Genomic DNA, 13,328 nt, shown 5'->3' on the forward strand with positions numbered 1-13,328 from the left:
AAACCGTTGAAAATGGGTATAGGGAAAGTTATAGCAAATGGATGCAGAATTGAATTCTGCATCCAACTATCGAAAAATATACAGGGTGTCTCATTTGAAAAAATGAACTATTTTGAGTTGGAAAATAATCTAATCAGTTATCAAATTTTGGACACCCTGTATGCAATAAATTAATTGTCAATATGGATTTTGAAAGTATTAGTCCTCTGCTTCGGTTTACCGCAGAAGCGTTTATCACCGATTCAAAATGAGTAAAAGACCGCCTGTTAAAAATAGGGGTAAATCTGTAAACATTTTCAAATAAATCAAGATATCTGATAAACAGTTGAAAATAGGTATAGGGAAACCTAATGAAACTCATCATAAAATTTTCTGAGAAATCCAAAAATTAAATAATATACAGGGTGTTCCATTTGAAATAAGGAAGTTAATGGCGACTTCCGGTGTAACCGGAAGTGGTGTGACCTTGAAAATATTTTTAAATGAAAGAAAAGGTTAAATAACCCTAAGTCTCAAAATTTCAAACTTCTAAGTTTATTCTAACATCAGAAACTTCTAACGAACGGCTACGGTGAGAAACCCTGTATAGTATTAGCATTCATATAACAATATAACTCAACTGATATATTACATATATGCAGATTTAAAAAATCTGGATAATTCTTATTTGAGATTGAGATATTTAAAGCTAATAGCACAGAATATCTAGCTACGCAACAGAAAAATACTCGAAATGAAAGAGCTAAAATTGCAAAAATAAAATACTTGATGGCGCGACAATATCATAATCAGAATATAATTGGAAATTTTCAACTTTCGGTTTTGTATCGACGTAGATCGACGGCACTTCGACGGCCTTGAAGCTTTCAGACTTTAATTGGCATCCCATTCTTTTTCTGGCGTATAATAATTTCTTTCTATTCTTCGTTTCTTGTCAGATACACTTATATTAATTATTCGTGTGGCTTTTAAAATTATAATAAATTAATAAAAATAAAAAAATAAATTAGAAAACATATGCTCTCAAAATACATTTTTAATATACACTACTTTATTATGTTAACTAAGAAAATAACTTTAATTACCTTTAGAACCGCCCCACAGTGGCCCCAGACTAAGCTACGCTTCCTCCAGCTCATCTAGTGGCGTAGTAAACAATTTTAACGCATCCAAAAGTCTTAGCCAGAACCTCAGTTGTGATAGTAACTTCGAAAGTCTTGAATACCCCCTCTCCGAGTCCAGCGAGCTAGCCAGTAGTTTGCCAAGTTGTACATCGACCGATAAAAAACCTGAATCTAGCCTGATCACCTCAAACGCACTATCCAGCTTCAAATACCACAATATGGTTCCTAGAATGGCCGCTCACAAGCAGAATCCTTTGATTCACATGTCCCGTTTTAAAACGACCAGAAACCTCACCCGATCACCTGTTGATTTCCGCGAAGGTAGAAGGGCTAGCGACGGTTTGGTAGCTCAACAAGTAGGAGAGGGTCCTGTTTCGAACATAGCTTTCAATTCGCAAAAACTCAACGAAAGCTTCAAGGCTAAAGGCGTGCTAGACATGGGCTTAGTCCAGCGCGAGGCGCTCAGGTTGCAAAGTCAGTATCAAGCGAGGGAACCGCCCGAGGAAATGTCGCACAGGCAAAAACAGCATAATCAGTACATGCAGCCCAGAGCGACTAAAAAGATTAGCCTGCCCGATAACTTTAGTTACTCGAGCATTGAGCCGGTCCAATTGCAAACGGCGATGCAACACCGATTGCTTCAACAGAAACGTTTGCAGAAACAGTGCGCCATATCTCACCAGGTTGCGAGTAGCATCGATGCAGCTACGCATTTGTCGCGAAGGCACATGCTGAGGCAGGCTAGTTATAAGATAGCTCAGCAGCAGCCAGTGTTGCCGCCTCTCCCTCCCTTGCCCTTGTCGGAAACGGAGAGTAAAGACTTACTTGCATTTCAATCCATTGTAGAGAATCCTGGAGAGGCGTGGAACGCTGGAGTGAGCGGCAACGTACAGTCGATGGTGGAGCCCAATCTCTCGTCCAAATCGTGGCAGAAAACTAATTCGACGTGGAACCAGGTACTTCAGCGATTGTAGTGCGCACTATGCTGCATTTTCAGTTCTATCCATGCTTAGTTTTATAAGCATATATTTATTGCTTTTTAGATATATAAGCTTTCCGACAAAAAAATTGGTCTATTCCTTACTGCTTAGTGGATGGAAACTTTTTTAAATTCCTAGATACAAATAACTGCAAAATATCCAATATACTGTTTATGTTTTTGAATAAAAATATTACGGAAGGAGTATAATGATATCCATGTATTCATGCATGAGAGACGGAATCATGAGCCCTTATGCTTAACAGTTCTATTTGACCTTTCAGTTGGCACATTTGTATTTGATCTTAAATTTTGCTTATTTTGTGGTATTTATTCTACGATTAGTTTTAATCTAGAAGAATATTTTGTCAGAACTTTAATTAACATATTTATTCTTATTAAACATATATTTTTAACAATTTGAATAAGTAATGGCATTTATTTACAACGTAAAATAAAACCAACAAATTATTTAGTCTACCCTACATTATATTTTTACATGTTTTTATAGATCTCACTCCACCTAATTTTTGTTATATACTCCTTCCAATCTTTTTATCCATAGATTTATATAGATGTTCCATCATTGTTTCCCCAGAGTATAAAATACTAGATTATAACAATCAAAAAATAGACCAAGCGTTTTTGCTGTTGAATGTAGTTAATAGAGTGCTTTTCAAAATAAAACGAAATCAAAATAATTAGATAGTGGATTTTATTTAAAGTGACCAGAGAGTTTCAAGATTTGGTCAATTTAGAAGTGTGATTTGGAGTTTAACGTGTAAGACAGAGAATAATATATATAGCTGCCGGTTGACAGGCAGAGAGACAAAATCAAAAGCGGCATACAGTGTTGTCGATTTTTACGTTTGTAGGAAAATTTGTGTAGCAAAAAAAACTATTTTAAAGACTTTCATGTATACTACTGAAATGAAGATAATATAGTAAAAGCTAAGTAAAATGAGTAACTGTGAAAAATAAGGTTCCAACCCTAGATGCAACATTTTCCATAAACGCCTAACTTGTGCGGTTTGAACTTTTGATGCAAAATCCGGCAATACCGCATAGAAGAAATGTATCGACCCCACTTTTATCTCTTTATCAGCTATATCATTATACTCTGTATCTAAGGCACATTTGATTTTCCATTAAGCTGTCTACACCCATATAACACAACACAATCCTATAGATATCATGAGGATATCCACCTAGGATATAGTAAATATCTTAGATATATCCACATAACAGAGGAGGATATTTATAGGATATCCAAGTCGGACAAAAAAAGTCATCTTCAAGACATCCTAGGCAAGCCTTTTACGATTATTTGGGATATTTATAGGATAATATAGAGATGATGTTGGGAGTATTATAGAATATTTTTAGGGCATTATAATAGGACTGTTATATGACAATACTTACTGCATTCTTAGTTTGTAGTAAAAACGTTCGCAATTTTTTTATTCAAGTTTTATTCAGCCACATTTTGACGTTATTCATTGGATATATTTATTAACCGCTGTAAAATACCTACATATTATGTCATTGAATTTTGCGTCAAAGAGCTTTCAAGTTATACCGTATGATTGAAAAAAAGGCGTCCAGTTAGCTTGGAAATTACGGTCGATGCCATTCCTCATATAATTTTACATACAAAATATAACAGCGATCTTCATTTCCAAAAGCCACCTCTGACGCCGTTTTTTTCGACCCTTTATGAATCTAGCAGCAACAATTTATATCGAAGTTAGCACAAAGGTATAATTTCTAACACCACAAATACAAATTCCAAAAACTCACCATTCAAACACAAAAATCGGATTTCTGTTCGAATAGATCAAACACGAAAGTGGGTTCAGGAATAAAGAATAAGCGCTTTTCACCTATAATTTTGTTACAAATTTTTCATTGCGAGGCCCTGAGTCGTTTTTCGACATTAGTTGAGGTTAGGACAGAATTTCTGCTATAACAAGGCTAGAAGTATGAGTATAAAAAAACTAAGTCAAACTCAACCAGTTTTGTTCGTTTCAGTGATTTTTAAGCCCATTTAACATCGACAAACAACAGAATTCACCATTCACCTCGAATTTCACTAAATCAAAACGCTAAATACACAATGGTCGCGTTCATCAGGACGTAGCGCTACCGCAGCGATCACTAATTTTCTGCTGAACGCGCCGATTAGTTGTGAGCGCTCTGGGATCAGTCGCCATTTTTTCCATCAGATTTAAAATACGCTACGCTACTGATGCATGATGGATTAAACGTCACATACGCCAAATGTCACAAAATGTTTTGGAAAACGAAAACAAAGCATTTTGTTGATTGTTCTCGGTTGACTAATCCCCTCGATTTGTGCCAAAAATGGGTGAAAACAATTTAATATGCATTACTTATGATTTTGATCTAAAAAGCACGTTCAGCAGGACAACCAATCGATGGTACATCGCTCACTGATCAACGTGTCCTGATGAACGCGACCAATGCAAAATGCAAAAACAAACAACTGTCAAGATGGATTGTGGGAAATAATTTGCGCGGGCGTTTTAAATTCTATATATTACTGGAAGTGGCCAAGCTCATGAATATCCAGATTATCCAGTAGACCATATCAACAAGATCTTGCTGTCTTGACATAATATATATGTATTTGTATGGTTTATTGCATTTTATGTAACATAAAAAGTAGTAAATTATTTATTTAAAATAGATTTTATTTTAGATATAAATATCTAGATGATATTGTTAGGATATTTTATTATCTTGAGCATAATTGGATATCTCAGCTGGATGTACATAAGATATATGACAGAGATATCCATAGGTTATTCTATTCTAAGACATCTACAGGATTTCAGGATGTCTAGAGGATATCCTATAGATGTTTTTTATAGGATGATCTTGTAGTGGGAATGTAGTGGGTGTATGAATATCCTGCGGATATTGTGTGTTATATGGGCATCACTTTCTTACACGTTAAAATCCAGACCACACTTCTAAAATGAACAAATCGGTATAATTTTTACATGAAACAAGTGAATCTTTTTTTAAACATAGTTTATCTCTTACTTTTTTAATTAATTTTTTGCTGGACCCCACATACTGCATTTTATAATTACCATACTATATTTTTAAGGAAGGTAGAGATAGTTGTGTCTTTTCTGTACTCTTTGTACTGTAACAACTTATTGATCACTATAAATACGATTTCTGCATGAGCATTATTCCCCGGAAGATAATTTACAAAATTCAATAATGATTTGAATGTTAAAATAGGAAATATCTTTCAAAGAAAAATGCTGAAAAATCTCCGCCCATTTTATATCATCTATTTTAGTATCATCTTGTTTCTATAGTTTGATTTTCTCCCAGGTAACATAATTTTGAATTAATTGAATTTATTTGACGGACATTTGTAGAGACTTTGTGTCTGAATAATGGACTGTGCGTGATTATGACGGACATCTGGTCACTTTAGTTCTATTCATTTTCATACTTTTTAAAGGACTTGACATTTCTTACCGAATTCACTTGTGATGACATTAAGCTTTTCTACACCTTTTATAACTATTTTTTATTTTAATAAGGAATTTAGACATATTCTACCTCCTAGTTTTGAAAGGCTTTTCTATCTTGAAAATATGTGTCCTATAATTTTTCTCGATAAACATGTTTTATACAATACGTTTATTGTATATTTTTATATAAAATATGTATGTTTCAAATATATATTTTTTCTAATGTACATCTTTATGAAGCAGAATTAGTTTAGTAATGAAGTTTAAGATAAAAAAGCCTTCTCATTAGTGATTAGTTTTACACAAAAGTATTATTAATACTAGTCTTTTCTTAGTCACGTATGTTCCTAGTTATCAGATGTAAAAAGTAATATTTGTGTTAATCTAATGCCGCATTATATAGCTCAGCCATAGTGTAGATTTCTTATATGGTTGTTTAAAAAATTGATTCTTAAATATAATATACCATTATCATATCTAAAACATATCCATCAATATATTACATATCTATATCTATACAGGTCCGGTAATAGGATATCTAGGCATAGGAATTACATGCATTGGAATGAAACGCCTATAAAAAGTCTAAGCTTAAACAGAGATGGACAACAACTTCCCCGTTTCCACTTCCACTACGACTGTCGAGTTAGACAAACTCCAATAAGATAACAAATTTTGGAAATTCCGCCGCCTCCCATCCACCTGCCCTTTATCACCATTATTTTATTTCCCTTCCCGCGCCTCCGCAAAACGCCATCACCTCAGTCCACACAGAGTTGCCAGGTCTACCGGTTTCGTCTGTAAGCTACCGATCTACCGATTTAAATCTAACGATATGTTCAGCTGCGTCTTTAGTCTAATCTGACTTTATTATTGTTTATTAAATTTTATTTAGTAATCATAGGTCATCGTTCTGTCTAGTTGCAGAGTGACAAATATATTCCTACAAATCCTTATTACTCTTTATTAGGCGCGGTATTGGCGATATGCCCGAAGATGTTGATATCGTTTGAAAAGATTTTGTTTCATTCATTTACTAAAGTTAAACCCATATTTTCCCCCCAAAAAATATAAACAAAAAACAAAATCTAAGTTAAGAAACAAACTGAATACGAATAAATATTTTAGTGCTTTTCCTGTCAAAAAATATATTAATATGAGAAAAGAGTTGAGAGTTGCTACAGTTTCCCATTGAAATGAAATTAATTTTAGATATCACTGATCAAAATTTGTACAAAGGTAAAAAGTGACTGCTATCCCTACTTGTTATAGTTTTTATTAATATATTAATATTGTTTAATTCAATATATTTTTTTAATATTAAATAATATACCTCTACCTCAACACGGATTCATCCACTCCTGGATATAGGTTTCTCCTATCCTTTTCCATGACTCCCTATTTTGTGCTATATTTAACCACCGTTTACCTGCCACTTCCTTAATGTCACGCAGGGACGTGCCCCTGCCCACGCGAGCCTTATAGCTTATCTCCCAGGACCATACTGGGGAAATCACTGTCCCATCCCATTCTCATATCCAAACCTCAAAATTTTCTAATCAAAAGCGTGGCCTTGAAATTACCAAACCACTAAACCACGAAATGTCGAACCTTAAAACAAAACTACCCCAGGCGAGTAGAACGTATGATTCAGAATCTCGCACTGAATATAATATACCTACCTATTTCTAATTCTTGTTATATTTACTATATTTGTATTTTATTTGAGCGATCTAGTATTACGACACATAGGAATGCTATTTTGGACTTAAATATTATATTTTATTTTGTTTCTGTACTTTTGATTTTTGTTGAAGATCTACCGAGAATTTTGTTCTCGTATGGAATTATAATCTAATAAACCTGGCAACCCTCTTCGGCTACTCCTTTATAAAGTTTTTTCGGCCTTTTTCCCTTGTTGCCGCCGCCGACCGACCGGTCGGTTTCGGGGCGACTGCAAGGAAGGTCGTACAGTATTGCCATTTCATAGAATTGCACTTGCTATTTTAGAAATGATTTCAAACTTCTGCATGTTACTTTTTGTTTTAGAAAGAAGTTGTTATGTGCCTAGAGAAAACATTCTTAAAATTGTTTTGTACTTTATTTAATATTTCATTAAGTAGGCAAGATAATGGGATTAGAAGATTCGGGATTTAGGATAAGCCAACATAATTTTGATTTAACAGAATGGCAACACTGTCCTTCGTCTTTCTATTTTTTCCATTCTATTCTATTAGTAGCCGGTAGCCCCCACACAAGCGTCTTAAAGACCCGCCCCCTCATGCAGAAGCTCTCTCGTCGTATCACTTCTATGATCACTTCCCCTATACAATGGTAGGGAAAAGACACTTTATCCGTCTCTGTTGTACTGCAGTGTATTTTGCAGCCTTACCATCTTTTTTTATCGCATTGGAAAGCTCCTATTGCTAATGAAATTTTGCCACACGTGTATATAGAATATGGCACGGTATATTTAATCTACACTATGGCTATTTTAGCAGTTTAGCCATTTTAACCACAATATGTAACTTGCCCTGAAAAAATATAACATTATAAACAAATAACATTTTGTTTTTTTTTCGCTTGAGCATTTTGTGTTGTGTTATATTTGGCATGGTTTTTTGACTTCGTCGACATAAGAACTCAGTATTTCTTCAACAGGGACCCTCAAGCTTGCCGGCAAACCTACAGACAAACGCGTGGCCTCCCTTGTTACCCTTAAGGGAAAGTCCCATATTAGAATTAACAGAACAAATGGAATCCATATAAAGTTACTATTTTTAGGTATCAGTTTTTAACTGTCAATTGTTTTTTTTTTAATAAAACGGACTCTAAAGGCCTAGTCTACACATAAAATTTCACCTGTCAGTCTTACATGTTCAGTCAAGACGTATCAAGTAAAATCTTGTGTGTAACTGAGTTACAATCGTCTAAAAAACTGTCGTTTTGCCTACTCTAAAAAATATAAAAAGTAAATTTACAAGAAATAATATGGATATATTAGAGCATCTTTAATAAATGGCTTTTAAAAATCTAATGTTTTTATTTAGTTTGCATTATTAGTTTGAATTTCTTTTCAACTTCACTAAAGACAATGCAATGAAAAAAACCTTAGACGAAATTTTGTGTATGCTAGTTTTTAATCCATCTTCCCTGGCAGGTAAAGCATTATCTGTAGACGAAGCTTAACGTCTTAATTTGTATACAACTAGAGTTTGCCTGGAAATAGATAGCTAGATATGTAAGAAATAATTTAGTAAATAATAGTAAATTTGTTAGATACATTTTAAGGAGTGATTCATTGGTTTTAAAATACTCTGCCTTTCCATTATTAATAAAGGCCTCAAACGCACTGACGACGACCAGGTCGCAGCGACCAGCATTTGATTCAATGTTATTACTGGTCGCGGCTGCGTTTCCTAATAACATTGATCAAATGCTGCTAGCTGCGACCTGGTCGTCAGTGCGTTTGAGCCCTACGAACTTTAATATAAATAATTTCTTCTTCATTTAATTCTATAGAACAAATATGCCATCTACTCCAAGATTATCCAGCTCTTTAATGTTCCAGACAACTCAATCCATTTTCAAAATTTTTAAAAATAGTAGTTAAGTTCTAGGTATACAGGATGGTCCGAATTCAGACAACTTCCGCAGTATATTCAGTAAGTAAAAAAGTTCGTATGAATTTGTTCGCTTCGTTTAGAAGATACTGGGTGAAGCAATTTAATTTTTATTTCAATTTTTTTCAAATAATTTCCGAACTAACGTTATTTGGATAAAAATTAATGTATGGGTGTACCAATTATTTGGAAAAATTCGAAATAAAAATGAAAATTTCACACCCTGTAGTATCTCCGAAACGAAACATTTTATACGATGCGTACAAAGATTTATACAAACTGTTATACTTATTTTTATCTGCAGAATATGATGCGGAACTTTCCCGAATATAATTCGGACCACCCTGTATATAGGGTGTTTCAAAAAACATGTTCCATTTCTCGTAGGGAGATTCCTCACGTAAAAATAAGGTCATTATAGGTTATTATATATCATATCAACATAGGTCCGATTCTGCTTTGTAGCTACAAGGTGTTAAACTCTTATAATCTTTCGATTTATTATAATTTTTCTCCAAGTACTTTTAGTGAGTCGAATGCAATTTTGAGGGTAAAACTTACTATAAGTGCTACATATTTCAAAAAGTGTAGATAAATTCATCATGGACGTGCATATGAGTTATCAGTGGAAAAAAACATGTACGCCACTGACTTTTTTCTTTTGATATCAAAATTGTGTAGGCCGTTTAATGCCAATTAAAAGTTATCTCTCGATATTTTGTCGATTTCGGCCTCGTTGATAAGATAAACGCAATTTTACTAACCACAATTAATAAAATTAAAATAAAAATGAAATTAATAAATTGATTATTTTATCTAGGTTAGGTTAGGTTGCTGGGGTTTGGGATCATATTTGATCCCTCACTCGGAGGCCTTGGGCCCATTGCGATACCCCTGTATTTCTGTTTACATCGTATTAAGTTATTATTAAATATTATTACTATTAGTTCAACCTACAACAACTTCAAATAAAAAACTTATGTTATTTAAAATAATTATTACAAAAAACATAATTTTCAAAAGTTTTATTAACATCCGGTAAAACTATACAACTTTTTTTAATATTTTTTCAATGAGGAATCAATTAGTACTTACTTAAAACTTTCGCAATAACAAGAGGAAAAAAGTCATTGGCGTACATGTCTTTTTTAGAAAAATATTCCAGTAATAACCCATATGCACGTCCCTGGTGGCGATTTTACTAAATATATACTATTACAGCACAAGACACGCCCCCAAATACGTCATTGGAAAATATAATCTATCTCAGCACATTCCTCTAAAATCTAAACGTTTGCAGCACAACAATACGTCGTTGGAAAATTTAATTTTATGTTCATTTCACGTGTGTCAGGCTGTGTGGAGATGGTTGTGGGATGCAAAAAATCACATAGATATTAAAGAAAGAAAAAAAACTTATGATGGAATTCCGTTATATACTTTATGCACAAAGTGAAGAAGAAACAGAGGAATTATTTGGTACCTTATGTGAAAAATGCAAATACCCAAATTTTATCAACTATCTTAAAAATTTGTGGGAAAGAAGGAACGAGTGGTGTCACTTTTATAGAAAATCATTGTGTACTAAAGGACACAACACAAACAACTTTGTTGAAGCATCTACCAGAGTACTGAAAGATATTATACTGGAAAGATGTAAATCCTTTAATGCTGTGGTATTTTGTGGTTTATTAGTTTCTTCAGCTGAAGACAAAAATATGCATTATACTGTTCTAACAAATTCCGCCTTATGCAATTGCGCTAGTGGAACAGGAGGGGCCTTTTGCAAACATTTATGTGCCGTAGAAAATTCGTTTAGCATCAATATTTTATCGAGTCCCCAGTTAACGGAAAATGACCGACAAATAATTGTTTATCTAGCCACTGGTAAAAAAACTGTTCATTTGTTAAAAACATGATCGAAAATGACGATTCGGTTGCATTTGGGGAATGCAATACCACTTTAAACGCAAGTAATCAAACCCAATCGGATTCTATAACTGATGTTGAAAATATTGAAAGTAAACCTTGTAAGTTAATCTAAAAGTTATAATATTGTTACTTGCTTAATACTTTTTGTTTTAGGTAGCGAAGAACATAAAAATGTAGTGGAAAGTCTGAAAAGGGAGTTTAGCCGTATTGCAGATTTAGCAAAACATGAGAGTTGTAATACAGAGTTAATAAAAAAGTTTGTTGGAAGCCTAAGAGCAATTAACAGAGGTAGTCAGTTGGATTCATTCCTAGCTAGCAAGCAGCGTATCAAACGAAAAACAAAATTAATAAAAGTCCACCCTACAGCACGCAGTAGAGAAAGATACAAAATGCTAAAATGGGGGGACAGAGAATTCAAAGTGGGCGCCCTTCCAGAAAAAGAAAACACAACCTGTCCCTTAATATCATGTCTAATCTTCCTAATTCCAAAATTCATTAAATGTTGCTGTGTGTTGCTTTGTGCTGTTTTATTTTGCAGATATTAGATATAGCTCCAATTAAAAGAGTATCTATTAAAATTCAATTTATTCCATTTCAACCGATTTGTATGACTCAGCCACGTTGTTGTGCTGCAAACGTTTAGATTTTGGAGGAATGTGCTGAGCTAGATTATATTTTCCAATGACGTATTTGGGGGCGTGTCTTGTGCTGTAATAGTATATATTTAGTAAAATCGCTCCCTGGTGAATATGTCGACACCTTTTAAGCATTAAGATATGTCGTATTTATAATAACTTTTACCCTCAAAATTTCATCAGAATCGCTTAAAGTACTTGGAAGAAAATTATAATAAATTGAAAAAATATTAAGACTTAACACCCTGTAGCTACGAAACAAAGCAGAATTGGACCTATGTTGATATGAAAAATAAATCTTATTTTTACGTGAGGAATAATGGCACATGTTTTTTTTGAAACACCCTGTATATCTCTTTAGTAGAGGTCTAAGTTATCTTAAATAACTAATTTAGAGTTATTACTACCCATTCTATAGTCATTATAGCATTAAAAATACACTGCCATCAATATAATAAATTTATAATTAAGAAACATAAGATAAAATAATAAAATCATTCTCATTTTTAACTCAAAAAGAATCTATTGAGTTAGTTCTAAGTTCTATTAAATAATATAGATATTAAAAATCATCGAAACAGGAAATATGTAACTGAGTACTAAAAGGTATTTTGTAAAATTTAAACTAAAAAAATTGTATTTACTAATGCTGTAGCTAGATTGGTGTAGTAGTAAAGTGATGTCAATATCACGTTACAGTGATAAAAATAATTTTAATCGTCAATTTTTAACTATGACAGTGCAGTACTAAGTAAAAAACGAATAATATACATATTTTTAACAAAACTAATCACTAAAATAGAATCATTCTCATTCAGACATTCCAAGACGGATTTAAAACTAACAATAATATCCTAGCTGTATAGATATAATGTAGGCAGAAATACATAAGTAGAAAATATAAGAAAATTGCAGTAACCCTGTGTAAAAGTATATGAATATGAATACGAAATATCAACGTTTAAAATTAAAAACGAAGTATCAATTGAAGTATTCTAGTCAATTTCATGATTGATCGATTCAATAAAATTTTTAAATTCAAAATTTTAAGTATACCGGGTTTGTCTCAAAAGTGGCCCACCCCTCTATAACTGTTTTATATTTTCAGATAGAAAAACGAGATATGACATAAATTACGATTAATTGACGAATTCGATTGTTTTTGGTCACTTCCTGTTTCACCGGAAATGACTACAACTCCCCTCGCTATATTTTTATTGTGCATACGTGCATATGGGCATATATTGTGGTATCCCTCAGGGTTCAGTACTTGGCCCTATTTTATTTCTGGTGTTTATCAACGACATTGCAAATCTGACATTAGCGGTAAAATCTGCCTCTTTGCGGACGATACTAGTTTCACTTGGAGCGGCCCAGATGTTACGGCACTATATGATACTATATCCAGTGACTTACGCACCATTAAATCTTGGTGCGATTCTAATCTCCTATGCCTCAACCTTTCAAAAACTAAAGTTTTGTCATATAAAAGTACTATACAACCTTTTGTACTTAAT

The 13,328-nt window shown here is 33.3% G+C and overlaps 1 protein-coding gene across 1 annotated transcript in view; it reads left to right on the forward strand.

The window, feature by feature from the left end:
- LOC115886102 (serine/threonine-protein kinase SIK2-like) overlaps positions 1-9,047 on the forward strand; it is a 101,616-nt gene extending 92,569 nt beyond the window's left edge. The window contains exons 11-12 of the mRNA XM_030905156.1: positions 1,092-2,080; positions 8,283-9,047. Of these exons, the coding sequence (XP_030761016.1) occupies positions 1,092-2,080; positions 8,283-8,390 (1,097 nt within the window). The 3' untranslated portion in view covers positions 8,391-9,047. The remainder of the gene's footprint in view (positions 1-1,091; positions 2,081-8,282) is intronic.
- Positions 9,048-13,328: the final 4,281 nt, after the last annotated feature.

This window comes from Sitophilus oryzae, unplaced genomic scaffold, assembly GCF_002938485.1.
Source record: "Sitophilus oryzae breed Bouriz unplaced genomic scaffold, Soryzae_2.0 scaffold_467_pilon_pilon, whole genome shotgun sequence".
In the NCBI taxonomy this organism is placed as follows: domain Eukaryota; kingdom Metazoa; phylum Arthropoda; class Insecta; order Coleoptera; family Curculionidae; genus Sitophilus; species Sitophilus oryzae.